General features: G+C 39.0%; 1 protein-coding gene across 2 annotated transcripts in view; it reads left to right on the top strand.

The window, feature by feature from the left end:
• drc11 (dynein regulatory complex subunit 11) overlaps positions 1-17,445 on the top strand; it is a 54,617-nt gene that overhangs the window by 10,862 nt on the left and 26,310 nt on the right. For both annotated transcript variants that reach the window (XM_077199171.1, XM_077199170.1), the window contains exons 5-9: positions 4,206-4,277; positions 5,101-5,303; positions 8,367-8,451; positions 8,636-8,785; positions 11,550-11,625. In XM_077199171.1, the coding sequence (XP_077055286.1) occupies positions 4,206-4,277; positions 5,101-5,303; positions 8,367-8,451; positions 8,636-8,785; positions 11,550-11,625 (586 nt within the window). The remainder of the gene's footprint in view (positions 1-4,205; positions 4,278-5,100; positions 5,304-8,366; positions 8,452-8,635; positions 8,786-11,549; positions 11,626-17,445) is intronic.

Genomic DNA, 17,445 nt, shown 5'->3' with positions numbered 1-17,445 from the left:
TTGTGTAAACCGAGCGGACTACCCTTGGACAAACACTGGGTCTCAGCGGCCCCAGGGGCCCGCAGAAATGCGTTTAACCCCAGTGAGCCTTCTAAAAGTGACTGCGACTCATGGTCGCCTTGCGCCTGCTCAAGTCAGTGAAATCATCACTCTTCATGTTGAGCAGAATTGCTCCTGAAACTCAGTGAAGTTCATCGCACTCAGGTGTTGAGCAGCAATGCTCCTGTTGCTCAGTGAGTTCATCACATGTAGCTCAGTGAATTCGTCACACGCAGTGCTGAGCAGAAATGCTCCTGGTGCTCAGTGAAGTGCTTCGCACTCAAGTGTTGAGCAGAAATGCTCCTGAAGCTCAGTGAGTTTATCACACTCAGGTGTTGAGCAGGAATGCTCCTGAAGCTCAGTGAACCTGTCACACTCAAGTGCTGAGCAGAAATGCTCCTGGTGCTCAGTGAAGTGCTTCGCACTCAAGTGTTGAGCAGAAATGCTCCTGAAGCTCAGTGAGTTTATCACACTCAGGTGTTGAGCAGGAATGCTCCTGAAGCTAAGTGAACCTGTCACACTCAAGTGCTGAGCAGAAATGCTCCTGTCGCTCAGTGAAGTTCTTCGCACTCAAGTGTTGAGCAGAAATGCTCCTGAAGCTCGGTGAGTTTATCACACTCAGGTGTTGAGCAGGAATGCTCCTGAAGCTCAGTGAACTTGTCACACCCAAGTGCTGAGCAGAAAATGCTTCAGAAGCCCAGTGATCTTCACATGTTGTGTTGAGCAATGCTCCTGTCTTTTGCGCCCGTCGCTTGCACCTACGTGCCAAGTCAGGAGAGGAACAGGTCTTCATAGTTGCCCCTTATTGGCCCAACTAGACCTGGTTCCCATCAACAGCCTTCCTGACTTTCCCTGAAAACTCTTTCGGGGACGGGGCACGATGGCACCCGCGTTCTTCCCCCGGAGATTCCGGGCGGTCTTACATCTGAACGCGGAGGTTCAGGTGGCTATCACAAGAACATGTGATAGTTACCATCACTTCGGCGAGCACCCCCTAGAATTGGGTAGCGTGCTTACGCCGTTAGAAGTGGAACCTAGTCGTTGAGTGCGTCTTCTCTCCAGAGGAGATCCTAAAAGCTTTCGATCACTTCAGTGCTCTCTTTCCTGCAAAATGGGTTGCAGTAGGCTGTTTTCCTTCACCCTCAAAATGATGTTGCCTCGGTGTTTAAACGACGCTCATCGTGTTGCAGAAGTATGCAGAAGCACGTTCTGATCGTCAGGTTCCTGAGGAGCAAGGTCTTGTAATCCTTGTGTCCCTCTTTATCCTCTTGGGCCTTGTCCCTGGTGCAACTGCACTGCAGAGACCGCCCCTGAGCCACTGCAGGCAGTGAGTTAAAAAATCTGTTATATCAGTTCTCCTGCTCGCGTGGTCTCTACTAGAGGGTAGGGACTTGCTCGCTTTCGGTCAACGTATTGTGCCTGGAGTCTGGGCCGGCTAACTCTCACAAGCTGAGACCCCGGCTCGGATTGTGCCCAAGGTTCCTACCTCTCCCGTAATAGGAGCAGGTGGTGAGCCTGCAAGCGCTGCCCTGGAGGAGGCAGATCCAGCCCTGGCTTCTCTGTCCGTTCGCTTGGACGTGTACAGAATGCAAGTCATAGACCTCAGACCAGCTCTACAAATATCTGTTGGAATTCAGCAGACAGGGAAGGCTGTTTCCATGCAAAGTTGCACTTAGTGCTTGCCTTCATTTCGGTAAAGATCCGAGATGCAACATGTCCACTTAGGTGTTGAGCTCCTCTGTGATGAGTGTAAAGTGCTCCGCCTGGGCGTTGACGATATGCTTTGCTAAAACAGATTCTAGAGTTGGGGGCTGGACGACACCTAGTTGAACCGCGGCTTCCTGTGGGCTCCCTTCTCATGAAGCCAGTTTCACCGTGAGCCCGGTTCAAGTGTCGGCTTGCTGCGCCATTCCCCTCCTATGGACTGGATACGTGCGCCTTTCTACTCCAGTTGAGTTCCCTTAAAATTGAACCCTGTTGAGTTCCTCCACACCCCTCCGACGTCGGACGTGCGGAACGTCTGGTGTTAGGCCTACCACTCGTAAGCAGTGTGGAACCTGTGTTAGGCTGGGTCCATATGTTGCGGTCCCTTCGGCGACCCCATATGTGTATTCTTCCACGATACGGCTCCCTGCGGTGAGCCCGTGTCTTCCCTCGGCAGAGTCTCTCTGCCGTCACTGTCCGGTGTGTCTCCCCCCGTCTTAGGCTGGAGCCACCCCAGTGTCATTCCATATGTTAGACTGCCCGGTTTCCGCCCGGTTTCCGCCCAGTTCATATGTGTATTTTCCACGTTACCTCCCTCTGGGTTGGACGTGGCTTCCGCAGCGTCCCTTCCTTCCAATGTACGGGGAACGCTTTCCCAGTGGTCCTGTAGGAACAGCAGTGACTTCCCTGGCCTAACCCCTGTCCTTCCCCGCCTTAAATTTGCGGGGGCATCAGGAGGCTTTGGTTTAGGCACTGGAAGGTGGCAGCGTTAGTGGCCGTGTTCAAAGGGTGATCCCAATTCATTCGACGTCGACTACGTCCGACGTTATCGACTGAAAGGGAACGTCCTGGTTGCGTATGCAACCCACCGTTCCCTGAAGGAGGGAACGGAGGACGTAGTCCCCTTGCCACTACCGCTGTACCACCGCTGACCCCGGGTTACTCTCGGCTCCTCAGCGAAAAGCAACTAGTGCGTGCATCCACTTCCGTATTTATACCCGCGCCGCGGGGGCGGAGTGTGTGATGCAAATCACGCACGCCAAATTCCATTGGCTCGTTCAATAGTAATCGAAGATGATAGGCTCCCTAGCGTGATCCCAATTCAGTCGACGTGGACTACGTCCTCCGTTCCCTCCTTCAGGGAACCGTGGGTTGCATACGCAACCAGGACGTTCCCTGGTTTGGTCTGGTATACATAGATATCTATAATAAAGGCTAGATGTCTTACGGCGGAGTCTCTATCGTCATCACCGTCGGCCATCTTGTCACAGCAAGCTTTCTGGCGGGCTCTGTGGTACCTGATGTAATATGAGTGATCAGCACGAACACAAATACTCTTATATCTTTGAAATCTTGACGGATTTACAAACGGTTTGGTTTCTTACAAACGTTATCAACGTGGCTATAATTCTTGATGATTATTTATTTATACACTTATTATTCATAAGTATACAGTGTGATAACTACATCTCTGATGTTTATAACAAACCTAACCGTTTGAAAATCGGTAGAAAATTGAGCAAGTTATGGTTATTTAAAAAGTGCATGCACCATTAATACACAATGTTACGAGTGACCGAGCTGCCTGTGACAAGATGGCCGCCAGGTGCAGACGTCGACCTCCATTGGCCAGCAGCGCAGACGAGACATCTAGCCTTTATTATGGATATCTATGCTGGTATATACTCCCTGTTCTGTTCAGGTCGTTGTTCTTGTTGATGTAAAGTGATTGTGTTTACCTTATTCTCCTTTGGATTTAATAAAGACAGTTTGTGTTTAGATATTGTCCTTCGCTGTGTGTTTGTACTAAGCCACCCGTGACACATATAAGGAGTCAAAACATTGTAGCTAATGGGGAATTCATTTTCAAATAGCTCATCCAACATGCAGTGTACTGTGTTTGAACCTCCTGTGTTACAGATTAAACAGAGATTTTGAACTCTCACACTGCAAGGCTTTTTTTACAAGGTCTAATCCTTTCTCATTCTGTAGCTCACAACAAAGTAGATTTCCGTGAAACCCTGGAAACATAATCCTCTCTCTTCAGTTGGCTATTGTTGTTTTAGCATCATTGTTGTTCAAACTAAAAATGAGTATTCATTAAAAGTAATATAGAAAATAATGGAAAACCCTTGCCTGCATTTATGGACTGTAAGCTGCACTTGAGATTGATTTGCCTTAATGTTGAGGTGATATAAATATCCTCACATTCTCACTGACAAACTGAATGAGGAAATTCTGTTTGTCAGATTAGAATTTCGGTTGCTGTTGTGAATTCCTCTCATCTAAAAGTCCACAGTGAATGGAAGAAGACGGTAGATTGTTTTCACCAGATAACACAAGAGCAGATGCATGTTCTTGATCTTAAATTGACTATGATAGCATCATTTCTGGTATGTGTCTTCAGCTTTAGTTTTTCATATTTCCTACTATTATCATGTGTTTTTCGTTCCATCTTCTAGGTTTGGCGGGGGTATCGAGACAGGAGGAGGGTCAAAAAGGAGTGTCTAGAGGAGATGATATTTTTGGGAATGGTAAACACCAGGTTGCTCTGCCAATCCAGCTAACAGGGAATGTTCTCAGACTTTTGGCAAACGTTCTTCCAGTGTTTTGATAGAACAAATTCAAAGTTATCTGGTCTATAAATGTATTTTCTGAAATGTTTTAGTGTGATTTTCATCTAACATTATTTTTAGGGATAGACCACCCAAAAATTAAAATGCTGTCATTAACACACCCTCAAGTTGTTCCAAACCTGTATGATTTTCTTTCTTCTAGCACAAAAGAAGATTTTGAAGAATGTCGGTTACCAAAGATGATGGGCACCAATGGTGCCGCACCATTGACTTCCATAGTATGGGGGAAAAATGACATGAAAGTAAATGGGGCCCATCAACTGTTTGGTGATCGACATTCTTCAAAATATCTTCTTTTGTGTTCAGCAGAAGAAAGAAATTCGTTCAGGTTTGGAACAACAAGTAAATTATGACAATTAAAAATTTTTGGTGAATTATCTCTTTAAATGTTACTACATGTTTTAGAACATTCAGAGAACTTTCAAAAGTAGCGTTCGCAAATATTTGCAAAATATAAAATAGAATGTTCCATTAAAATTCGTATAACTAAGAAAAACATTCAAGCAACATTCAGAAATAACATTTTCATAACTTAATGGGAACGTCAGCAAAGCATTCTTAGAATATTTTTGTTAACTGGGAATTTACTGTTCGTGAAAAGCAAGTGTCTTCATGATTATTGATGTTTTGTACATAACTTCTGCTATTTTTTGTCAAACCACTTTTTGTACCCTTCATTTCCATTTTTTTCATCTCTTCTCTCCTGGTGCCCTGTTTCCAGATACCAGCCCAGCAACCAACACCCAGCCCTGCCCAATTGCATGCACAGCAGCTGAAAAGTAGGAGGCATGGCATGCAGGAGGAGCATGAGGCTGAGTACCAGAGGGCACTTGCCAACATCAAAGAGTCAGTGCAATGTGTGGATGGCCCAGATATTAAAGAAAGCCTGCAAGAACAAATAAGGCAGTGGTTTATTGAGTGTCGGTAAGCCATACACAAAAATCACAGATATCATCCCCAGTTTAAGTTGGATAAATATATTACATTTAGCTAAAAAAAGTTAATAATTACAGCAGAGATGATAGGTTGTTCAAAGACATGATGTATTTTTTTTGTTCTCTATTATTCAGAAATAAATATCCAGTACATACAAACCATTATGATCCAAATTCTGCAAAAAAAACTTTTTTGATAGAAAAGAATGAAAGTTTTGAAAAGAAACCCTTGTTAAGTAGTTTAATATTTTATTATTATTTCTTAGAAGTAAAAAATATAATATTTAATTAAGCAACTGCAAAAGTCATGTTTGTTGGATCAACCAACAAAAACATGTCATGTGGTCAAACTAACATGCAGAAACATGCAACAACCCCCCCCCCATAAAATAGGAAATTATATCATACTGAGAACTCATGCAGACCCTACTGTCCAGCCTCTTAAAAATTCAGATAATTTGACATTATGTGGTGTGACTCCACCTAAAAATGAATCGTTCACGATGGTGAAAAGTACTTTTTATCTTGAAAAATATTTATATTTACAAAAAAGGATTAGGATGTTTACACACATGTATTCAATAAGGAAAATACTTTTTACTTACATTTTTTAAATTTTAACTTTTTGTGAAAATGGTATTAAGGTTTTTCAAAACCATATGAAACCAATATGGATAAAAAGAGTTCATGTATAGGAACTTAGCACATATGTTTTAAAATTGATTTTAAAATTGATTTTAAAGATATTTCTTTATCGTTGAGAGGTATAAGTAACTGGCGAATTGTGGAAAAAGTTCAATAATATTTTTCCACTTGAAATAAAGACTTTTTGTTCCTCAGCATTCCCTCAATTACTTTCTCAGAATCTCTGGAACTAATCACCTCTATGTAAGCTTCTACCACTCTGACTTCCCCTTTAGATAATCTGTTAATTTGCTTCTAAACTCACGAGAGCTTTTTCCTTGCTTTTCTCCATTCTCTCAACCCATTATTTCTCTCTTAATTGTAAAGTACATTCCTGGTCCTTCGTCTCTTCCTTTTGTGCAGAGGCTGGAATGTAAGCAGTCAAAGCGATGGTCACTTTTACCCAGAGCTGTTTATGCTTACCTAATGCATGTGATATTTTCAAGTGGGCACGGTGTAGAATGAGACTGGGCTTATTAGTGCATTCCAGCCTGATTTACGGCCTGCCAAAGCATGCTGCTGCCCATTAATACAGAGACAACAGTCATAAGTCATCTCAGTTGGACAACACAATGTGGTGGTGGTGGGGGGGGGGAGTTCAGTAGCTTTGTCTCCGTTTAGCGGCCCCTTTCTCTGGCCCCTTCCAGTGACCTTGCTGGGTCCCTGCTTGTTGTATAAGGGATGTATGCGATCCCGGGTCAGGACCTGCAAGGTGAAGTATGTTGGCGTGGTTTCCATGTGCTGTTGAAGTGAAGGTGGAGTATTTGAGCAGCCACCCAGACGTTTGCTGTAAAACATATACACGTCTCGCCATTATAAAATACTTCACCCTCTTTACAGAGTGCAGCAGTCGGGTTCCAGAAGTAAAATATTAATACATTTTCTTGATAGGGAAATAGATTTTTAATGATAACCTTTAAAGACAGACCTACTTTGAGAAAATCACGTCCAAGAAGCACCGCAAATGATGTAATCATAATAATAAGTCTTGATATGCAGTTAAAATACTTAAATATTAGCATATAAATGCATATTTTGCAATAAACTTAAAATATAGTTCCTAAAGGCATAATCAACTACTCTAAATGAATAATTTTAAATTTATCCATCATTTTAATTTGATTATGTCATTTGTAGTGGTTCATGGGATTGTAGTTCTTTCCCTTACTATAGCCGTTAAGTCTTGTACTTTTGTCTTTTTTTCCGATTTTCAGATACTTTTTTGCTTCAAATAAAAGTTTGTAATGCTTCACTCACCTCGTAGCTGGTTGTCTGGTTTCATGGCTTATAACAACTTAATAAAGACTTTTTATGAAATCTAAATGGGGAAAACTAATGGAAAAAATACTTACAGAACCAGCACCACTGAAAAAGTTGACAGGTACTAATGCACTCTACACTGAGGTATAGCTTTGAAAGAAATGAACAGTTTCATTGTACAATCCCTTCATTGAAGTTTTTGAATAAGTTATTTATTTTAAAAAAATTAAGTGAGTCTGGTTTTCTTTTAGTGAGCAGATTTAGATGAACAATCCCTCTGCATTACAGTAGTAGAGCTTTCAGCATGTGCTACCACATTGGAAGTTAGTTTCAGTTGTGTGCTACTGATTAAGTTAGCTAGAGCAGAGAGCTCAGACCGGGCCCTGACTGACACTTTTACCCTGTTATTCTAAACCTGCCCTAGTTCCCCTGAGAGTCAGCGCTGGACCTGGCTAATGTATCCTCCCCATGTGTGAAGTTCACAGTTCAAATATGATTGATTTGCCTTTGTTCACGCGATCTGCTTTGTTTATCTATATGCTCACACAGACGTGAAGTCTGCCTTACCTCATCTTTAAAAAATCTTTAAGAAAATTGTTTTTCTCACACATATATTTTCTGTTTTGGAAAGGAATTCTGAAAAAAGAAAAGTTGGGAGGGAAATTTGAAATATGTTATGAGTTATAGGTGTTTCTGTAGGTCTTAGTCTCTCAATAGACAGTTTTATATTTGTTCTCTTTATTCTGGATGATAACATGTATATTTCAACTGTTTCTAAAAAAAACATTGGGTGTGTGTGTGTGTGTGTGTGTGTGTGTGTGTGTGTGTGTGTGTGTGTGTGTGTGTGTGTGTGTGTGTGTGTGTGTGTGTGTGTGTGTGTGTGTGTTTTTAATTGTTTTGATATATTTTAATGTCATGGGGATTTTTTTTTTGTCCTTTTATTTTTTTATTATTATTATTTTTTTATTTTTGATAATGTTGTGCTGCTCATCTTGGCCAGGTCACTTCTGTTAAAGAGATTCTCTGTTAAAGAAAGTTTTTATCTGGTTAAATAAAGGGCAATTTTTTTTTATATATATATATACACACACACTGTTTTGTGTTTCAGAGATGCCACTGGAAAGTTCCCTGACTTCCCATGCCCTGAAGATGGAGGATCTGCTTCCATATTTGCTCAGAAGACACCAGAGCAGGTTATAAATCCTATCAGTCCATTAAATCCATCCAGAATTACAGTTACAGACCCAATTACTGTACTATTACTAAGAAATATAATTTCATTTCAGATGTATACTGCTTCTTGATACTGTTCTTTTTTTAAATGTTTTTCCATTAATGTTTGTTTTAGAATTTTTACATACAGTAAATGTTTTAAAGGTTGCTGCTGAATTTGCTGCTAAGGAAGAAGAGGGGGAGAAGAAGAAGAAATCGAAAGAAGATAAGGACAAAAAGGGGAAAGACCGCAAAAAGAAGAAGAAAGAGAAAAAAGGGAAGATGAAAGGAAAAAAGGGGAAAGAAGATACAGAGGTAAGGCCATGCCTTCATAAAACCCTATCACAGTTGCACAGAAATCAATAAAGGCTTTTTAAAGTATCTGTTTGCAGAATTAAATCAGCTGATGTGGCACATATTTGAGTATCTAGTGACTCAATGACCTCTGTGGTCAGGCCCACACACAATGAACGACACTTCATTGGTTGAACTGCATGGAGCGTGGATAATTTGATTACAGAGCAGGTTTTAAAGAAAAATCACTTGGTTTTTCATTGTACTTTCTTGTTTAGTGTTTCCTTGTCCTTGTGACAAGACTAGGAAGACATTGACATCTCCATTACAGGCAAGTTTCTCTAACCTATAGGCTTTTTTGCATTGCAGTTCGATGAAAGTGAGTTTACAAGCTTTTCTATCAACATCTGTGTTAGGGAGTTTTATTTGACAGATTTCCCTTAGGTGAGGAGGTTTGAAGTTTCACTGTTAAGTTAAAAGAGTCATAGATGAGAGAATTATGACATTTCACACCAGTACCTGCATTGTTCCATCTTAGAAAAGACATTTAACATACTCAGTACACTCATATTCTCATGCATAATTACACATTGTAAATGTGCCTGAGTATCCCTGCCTGTGTTCTGTTCAGGGTAGATTAAGATGAGGAATGAATGGTGAGGATGTTAGTTTGTTAAACTCATCCACAGTCTCTGGAAATATCTGTGATTTCAGCAAGGTGATTTAACTGTATCCTTGATAACCTCTTGCTCTCTCTATTCAGAACTCTTCCTCTTGTTAAACATAGATAGAGGTTCTGTTTTCTCTACTATGACATCCTGATTTCCTGTGTTCCTACATTTTATTTTAACAAAGAGTTGAACCTGACAAATGACGTATTAAAGCTTAGGCGTGACAGACAGCAAGCAGTCTTTCATGTTGAAGTCCAAAGTGATTTAGGTTCATGTGAGGTTTTATGTTCTGTGATTTGACCTCTGAACGTCATATGCTGACCAGTTATTACTGTGAACCAGTCAAGCGATTAAAATGCCCGCTCACGCTGATTGGCTGCGTTCCGGAGTTCTAGAATGGAACCTTTGTTCAGGCTTTCCTTCACAAGAGCACCTGTAATCCTCATTGGAGAGCCAAACCACTGATATCTGCTCACAATGAGGCCGAAAGACCAATCTGACCTTTTTCAAATGTTCACATCCTGTGTGAAAGCTGAGCCTTTCAATAGTTCATTAAGGAATTTTTGTCAAAGCTCTTATGTTGGCCTAGTTTAGGCCAGGTTTAAATTTCCAAGTGCCACTCAAAGGCTCCTCGTTGAAGGAAAAAAAGTACCAAATACATAGTTTACAAAGGAAAGAAAGTTTATTAAACTGTGATTAGTGAATATTTAATATATTCCTTCAATACCATATGGCCAAAATATATTTCAAATATAAGCTGTAAACTGTGCAGCTTAAAGAAATATATTTCAGGAAGTATATTCAAATTTAATATCTTTTTTTTTTAAAGGCTAAATGTACTTCAAGATGCTAACATTAATTAATGTATGAAATAGCATTAACTAACAATGGCCATAACATTTGTTATTTTATTTATTATTAAATAAATATTAATATTATATAAAATATTAATAGTTAATCCATACAATATTAACAAGTAGAACTTTCAGTTTTTATAATTTATTAGAAAATTTAAAAATTAACATTATAATAATAATAATAATTTATTAATCTTCGTTAAAGTATTTTTCAGTGTTAGTTCATGTTAACTAATCTTAACAAATGGAAATGTAATGTAAAGTGTTACCAAAAAATGTCTTAAGAAAAAGAGTAAAAGCAAAATGTATTTCGAAATATATTTTGGACGATACAGATTGAATATATATATATATATATATATAAATTGCCGAAAATATAAATAACTAAAACTTAAAAAATATATAATTGTGTGAGTAGGCCTACATCTTAAAAGCTGTATTAGTAAAGCAACAAAAAACAATATATATATATACATATTTTAAAAATAATATTTAAACATATTCAAAAATATATCTGAAATTATGTATATTTTTGCCGTATAGGCTGTTGCTAATTTTTGAAAAATTCAGTTGGAGCTAAATTATATTAAACCTGGCATGAATTAATTTTACCCCTGACCTGGTCACAGGGTTCTTTGATATAAGCTGCTAGATCCATTTGAGTTCTGTCTAATGCCACATGAATAATCATAAATCACTGCTCCCAGGCACTTAAGTGCCTTTCATATTTTCAGATGGATTTCTGTCTCTTTTGGGGGTCATTAGTTGCTAATGGAGAAATGTGTTTAAAGGAAGACAGCCCATAAAATATACAGCCTCCATTTGGCTTATTCCTTTTAAAAAGCTCTGCTCCTGAGCAGACACACTCTGTGGTCTGAGTGTGTGCTTGTGACACGCAAGCCAAACATTCGCGTGAGTACGCGAGGACGTTGATTTACTTTTAATGTGTGACCCCTAGTTGAGAGAAAGGAAAACAGGAGGCGCTGTAAATCATGCTCGCAGCATCGCGTTCAGCCCCTGCTGTGTATTCACATCATTAAAATGCCAGTGCTGAGACTGACCCTGCACCAGAGCAGCATGCAAGCACATCGTCCTGGGAAGAGCTTTGATCACACGTGTGGAATCTCAGTCTTGGCTGATTTACCCATAACTTGACTTGCATTATTTCAGAGAATGTTCAGAGAAGTTCATTTACAGGAAAACAGTGACGCTGTGCTTATAAAGGACCCACCTTGATACTAACTGTCTGTTTTACAGGAAGAAGAGAAGGGATGGAAGATGACTCCCAGTAATTTCCTTCCTACGGTAGTCGAGGGAGCCAAACTGTACAAAGGTGAGTGGGAAAGGACGGCGAAAGGGTGCAGTCTGCGTGTCTGTCATCGATAATTTATGCAGCTTTTCCCTGACCAAATGACTAATTCTCAACAATGTCAACAGTGTTTGTGTGAGGTCAGTGAGCGAGGGAGCTTTCATCACAGTTGTGACATGAGATGTGTCTGGAATACGTCTAAGTAACCAATAATGATAGGGCCATGTCAGTTCTCAGGTCAAGACCGGTCCAGATGGTTCCCCACCCCACATGGTGTCCTTCTTTTTCTCTCTCTCTCTATACGTCTTTTATCTTCCCCCTTCTTTTGTGACTACAGATAAGTTTTCTTGCCCTCTCATTAAAACGGAGTCTCCTGACGCCAATTTGAAGTCCAGCTCCTCCTCGTTTTATAATCAACAGCAGTCGTCTGTCAACTCCCCAGTTGCCTTGGTTTCATGTCAAGGACAGTTTTTACAGGCCGTATATCTAACTACATTAGTTTGTGAAGTGATAGCCGTTCATCCAATTCTCTCCAAACAAGTGTACACTGTAAAACAGACTTTGTTCTTTACGGTAAAAAATTGGGAGCAGGTTTGCCAGGGATTCACTGTAAAAAATACAGTGTTTCAGGCCTTACTCGAGGCATTTAGATGCTTGTATATTTTACAATTCATAACTGTTTAGTCCATTAATTGACATAGTGTTAAAGGGTTAGATCACCCCAAAATCTTAATTGTGAGTAATTACTCACCCTCGTGTTGTTCCAACCCTGTAAGACTTTTGTTCATCTCCGGAACACAAATTAAGATATTTTTGATGAAATCAAATGGATCACTCCTTCATGGCTTCTAGGCAATTTCATTCTGCCGGTCCAGAAAAGTTAGTAAAACATTGTTAAAATAGTCCAAGTGACTACAGTGGCTCAACCTCAAGTTTATCAAACGACGAGAATACTTTTTGTGCGCAAAAAACAAAAAAAATAACAAATTTATTCAACTATTCATTTTCTTCTGTTTAGGCCTCTGACATGAGTTTAGAGAACTGAGAAGATGACGCGGATGGGTCTCAATGTAGTGTTTGAAATGGTTCTAAAGTGTGCATTTCCTGGATGTCCGAATCGTGAGAAACCGTAAAAGTGCCTTACCAATGCCGCAAAATGAATGGTCTACCTTTCACACTTTCCCATCAAATGAGCGTGAGCGTCATCTTTGCAGTTCTCGCGCATGCGGTGTGGCGCTCTTGTAAAAATAATGTTGGTAAATAACGACAAATAACGTTTTAACAATGTTCTGCTCTAAAAGTGCATGTATTATCTTACATTTTTACCATACACTGCATTTATACATTTTACTTCCATATATCATGGTTGTAATGTAAAATCTGGCCATTTATTTGAACAGAGAAAATAATGTTTTTTTTCCCATTCACACAAATGGCTTTAACACATTAGGCTATATGTCCTATCTGACCTGATGCTTCACTTGGGTCTTATTCTGTAATGTGTGAGGAGATTGTGTTTTTAGGAGACCCAACCTCAACATTGCCTGTTGAGCAGCAACTCAATCAAGTCACCCCTGAAACATCTTGACAAGACAAGGATGTTAATGACTGAGACACTACTTCCTGTTTGTGTAGAGGTTTAAGGTCTCTCAACAGGAAATGAGAAGACTGGACTGCACTTCTGTGTTTCAGTGATCCATGAAGGCAGGGTAGAGAGCTAGATCTTAGATCTTTCAGAACCATTTGGATGTTTTTGTGCGTGTCTGTAGGGAGCAGGTGAACCAGAGGTCTGCAAAAACCAATTCTGAACATGTCAGTCTAGCATTTCCAGGATAAATTGCTATGACAACATCCTGCACTGTTGCCTGTGTTCAGTGATTAGAAAACTTCCATCAATAGACTGCACTGTTCATTACACACCAGTGGGGAATTACCATGGGCAACCCCTTTTTAGCTGTGATCCGGTCCATTACAGACCATCTCGGGTCAGCCACAGATTGTTAGATTTCTTTTTCTTCCGCTCCTGCTTGTCTCATTTACTTCCTGTTACCTGAGGGAGGTCTGAGGTGTCTTTTAAAGTCAACATCTGATAAGGTCTTTTAAGTCACCGAATCTCACATTTATCTCTCAGCTGTGCTTTTAGCTTGTAACTCTGAATGAGTCTATCGCTCTTTATAGAACATAGAGGTTCACTAAAGCGCATCACCCACTTCACATCTGCTAAAGTTCTTTCTGTTCTCAGACCCTGTATTCATCACAAGACACATTGACGTCAAGTTACGTCAGTTGCAGGTCTTTGATGCTTAAAGGGTTAGTTCACCCAAAATTGAAAATTCTGTCAGTAATTACTCACCCTCATGTTGTTCCAACCCTTTAAGACTTTCGTTCATCTTCAGAACACAAATTAAGATATTTTTGATGAAATCTGAGAGCTGGATCACTCCTCCATAGGCTTCTAAGGGATTGAAACTTGCCAGCCCAGAAAAGTTATTAAAGACATTGTTAATAAAATAGTCCAAGTGACTACAATGGCTCAATCTTAAATTCATCAAGCGACGAGATTATTTTTTGTGGTAATAAAAAATAACGACTTTATTTAAACTATTCATTTCCTTCTCTGTGGGCCTCGAGTGAGTTCATGTAGTGTAATAGCGTAGTGCTTCTGTGTTGTACGTCACACGCATCACACACATGACCAGCGTCAGCCAATAGTGAGACTACGTGTGACGTACAACCTCAGAAGCACTACGCTTACCTATGGAGGAGTGATCCAGCTCTCAGATTTAATAAAAAATTTCTTAATCTGTGTTCGAAGATGAACGAAAGTTTTACGGGGTTGGAACAACATGAGGGTGAGTAATTACTGACAGAATCTTCATTTTTGGTTGAACTATCCCTTTAATCTCTCCCTTACTGAAATTAACTGCAGTAAAACTGCAGTATGATTGTACAAAACTCCTGCGCAAAAAACATTTTTTTTTTTAAATTAGGGCCAATTTTATTTGTCTTAATCTCAAATTATTGTTCAGGAAATTAGCATAATTTAAGCAATGTGGAGTGATGAATCACAATGAAACACGAGTTGCATGGTGACGCTCAAGAGCGGTCTCTGTCTCTGAAAATCTGGTGAGAAATATAATGTCTACCACAGTAAAGCATGGAGGAAGAGGTGTCATTCTGTGGGAGCCTTTTCAGCTCCTAGTATTGTTGAGCTACTTTTCACTGTGAAAAGTCATTTAATGCTTTGGAGTACAGGAACCTATTGCAAAATGGCTTGCTTCCCACAAATGAAAAGCTTTTATCTAAAGAGGAATGATCTGTTGTTATTTTTCAACATAATGCTCCAGCTCAAATTGCAAAGACAAACAAGAAGCGGCTTGAGAACAAGTCCATCAGGCTCATGTTTTGGCCTGGTCAGAGTCCAGATTTGAACCCTATAGTGAATATTGCTCTCACATTAAACTCAAACTAACTGGGAGCATTTTTCAACTGCTCATGAACTTTTTGAAGCCATTAACATTGAGTGGGACAACAATGACTCTTTCTTCTGTAAAAAGCTGTCTGCAAGTTTACCCACACAGCTTAAACATTCACAGAAAACAAAGGGGAAGGCTATTCTTGTGCTAAGCTACTTTATCTAGTGTTTGTGCAAATTTTGCAAATTTCCTGACTAGTGATTTGTGATTAAAATGGTTAAGACCATTAAAAGACGTCTAAATATTTTGCCATGTTTACCGTGGCCTCTGTTTTTCTCAGGAGTTTATTACTGCAATCTATGCAATGACAAGTTTTGTAGATTACAATTATGCTGTGCTCCACAATGATAAACTGTATAGCGGTTAAAAATACTCTGCAGAACAACTGTATTTAAGCATACCTGTAGTACAATACAAGTAAAGCTCAATACAATAGTAGGATATACTTCAGATCAGTGCAACAACTGGTTTGACTGACAGCTGCACTTGCAACTGTAGTAACTGGACAATAGCTGCATTGGCATGTATACAATTGGCATGTATACTGTTGCAGGTGTCATACTGCACTGTATTCAGCTGTAAAGCTTTTCATAGAAGTAGCTTAGTATACTGAGTTTATAGTTGATGTTATTGTATAAGTACATTTTTACATGTTATGATTTTTTTCAGCAAGCAGATGAAACACTGTGTGCATAAAACATTTCAAATATAATATATAAATTAATAGTTAATATGTCATTCTGATACAGTAGAAGTGCCGTTTTCAGGACTGCTGTTTCACTGTGCCCGATTTACCATATATTTACTAGTTACTTATTATTTTGTACAGGATATTTATTGGATATGTAAATACTTAAATATGCTACAAGTGAGAGCATGGCATGTTAAAAGTGTGATGTACATATGTGAGTGTGTGCATGTGGAAATGCCTTTTTGACTGGAAAATATTTCAGCCAACTAGCAGCTGTAACCTTACAGGACACAATTATATGCCCAGTCAAAGATTTTCCTCCAAATGTCACATTGCTCAGTCTGTGGAGCAAAGGGTTACATTCCAGAGGAATGAAGCCTAAAGTTGTAATGAAAAGCAGAGATCAGAGCTTACCTCCTGATATTTGACATGGGTTAGTGAATAGCGATGTCCGTCTCACAATGTGTTGGTTATATCTGTTATATTGATCAACCAAACTGCTGGCAACCGAAATGTCGATAGAATACAGTACCATTAAATTATGACATTTTAAAATGTAAGTGAAAAGTTTTTATAAACATGTTTTTTATTAATTGTATTGTCTCCTATTGCAAAAACGCAACAAAAAAAAACAGAGGAATGCAGCTAACTGCAATAAATGTACACTTGTAGTGTAGTTCAAATCTTAAAAGTATATATTTTAATTAAAACTGTAATAAAAGGCTACTTAAGTGTACTTATAGAGAATACACTTTCATGACTGTTTCTGAAGTACATTTAGTACACTTTTTAAAAATGCGCTTTGTAAATGTTAAATTGAAAGTTTTAAAGAACTTTTTTAAATCATTAGGTTTTAATCATATTTTGTTTTGCTTGAAAGAAGTAAACTTATTTTGATGTGTTGAGCAACATACTGCATTTATATTGCTTTATTATAGTGCTATGATTAACTGTAATGTTATTTGATAGTACATTTAAAGTTAATATATGTAAACCACCATTACAAATTTTACATTTCAAACAAGTTTCAATAAAAAAAATATATTAAAGTACATTTTATTTCACCCTAATGCTTGTCAGTACATCTGGCACTTTAAACTTTAACCATATTTCAAAGACCATAGAAGTAATTAGGAAATTATGTATAAAATCGTACTACTAAAAGCAGTACAGCTAATTGCTTTTAATTTAATCTATAATATGTTTTAATTTACATGCAATTAACACGCAATTAACTTACTGAAGACATTGCTTTCAAATGATATCTCCATAATAAGTACTCTTTTTTAAAAGCATGTGAAATTATACTTCTTTTTCACAATGTTCTTCTTTCTCCTAACTTAAACAGCCTTGTCACAGTAAACAATGTGATCAGCAATTCAGAACTCTTGTGTGATGTGTTCAGAAGACCAACATGGTTAAGTCCATGTATTACATCCTGCCTGTGAGACAGCTAATTAGAGTCGAGGGTCTTTGCTGCGCGAGTTAATCGGCAGCACACTGTTTTATCAGCTGTCTGTAATTGGGATATGATCATGTGGTGGGTTTATTAAGATGTAATGAGGCGGAAAGGTGAGCACCATATTTACCCAGAATCAGACTATAGCCAGCATGATCCCCAGAGAGACAAGCTCTGTTGGGAAAGTCATTCGCACGGCAGTTGAAAGTGGCTTAAAG

The sequence above is a fragment of the Siphateles boraxobius genome, unplaced genomic scaffold (assembly GCF_051911475.1).
Source record: "Siphateles boraxobius isolate OS27281-9 unplaced genomic scaffold, OSU_SipBor_1 41, whole genome shotgun sequence".
Classification (NCBI taxonomy): domain Eukaryota; kingdom Metazoa; phylum Chordata; class Actinopteri; order Cypriniformes; family Leuciscidae; genus Siphateles; species Siphateles boraxobius.
The sequence above is the reverse complement of the archived record's forward strand: the minus strand, read 5'-3'. Positions and strand labels throughout refer to the sequence as shown.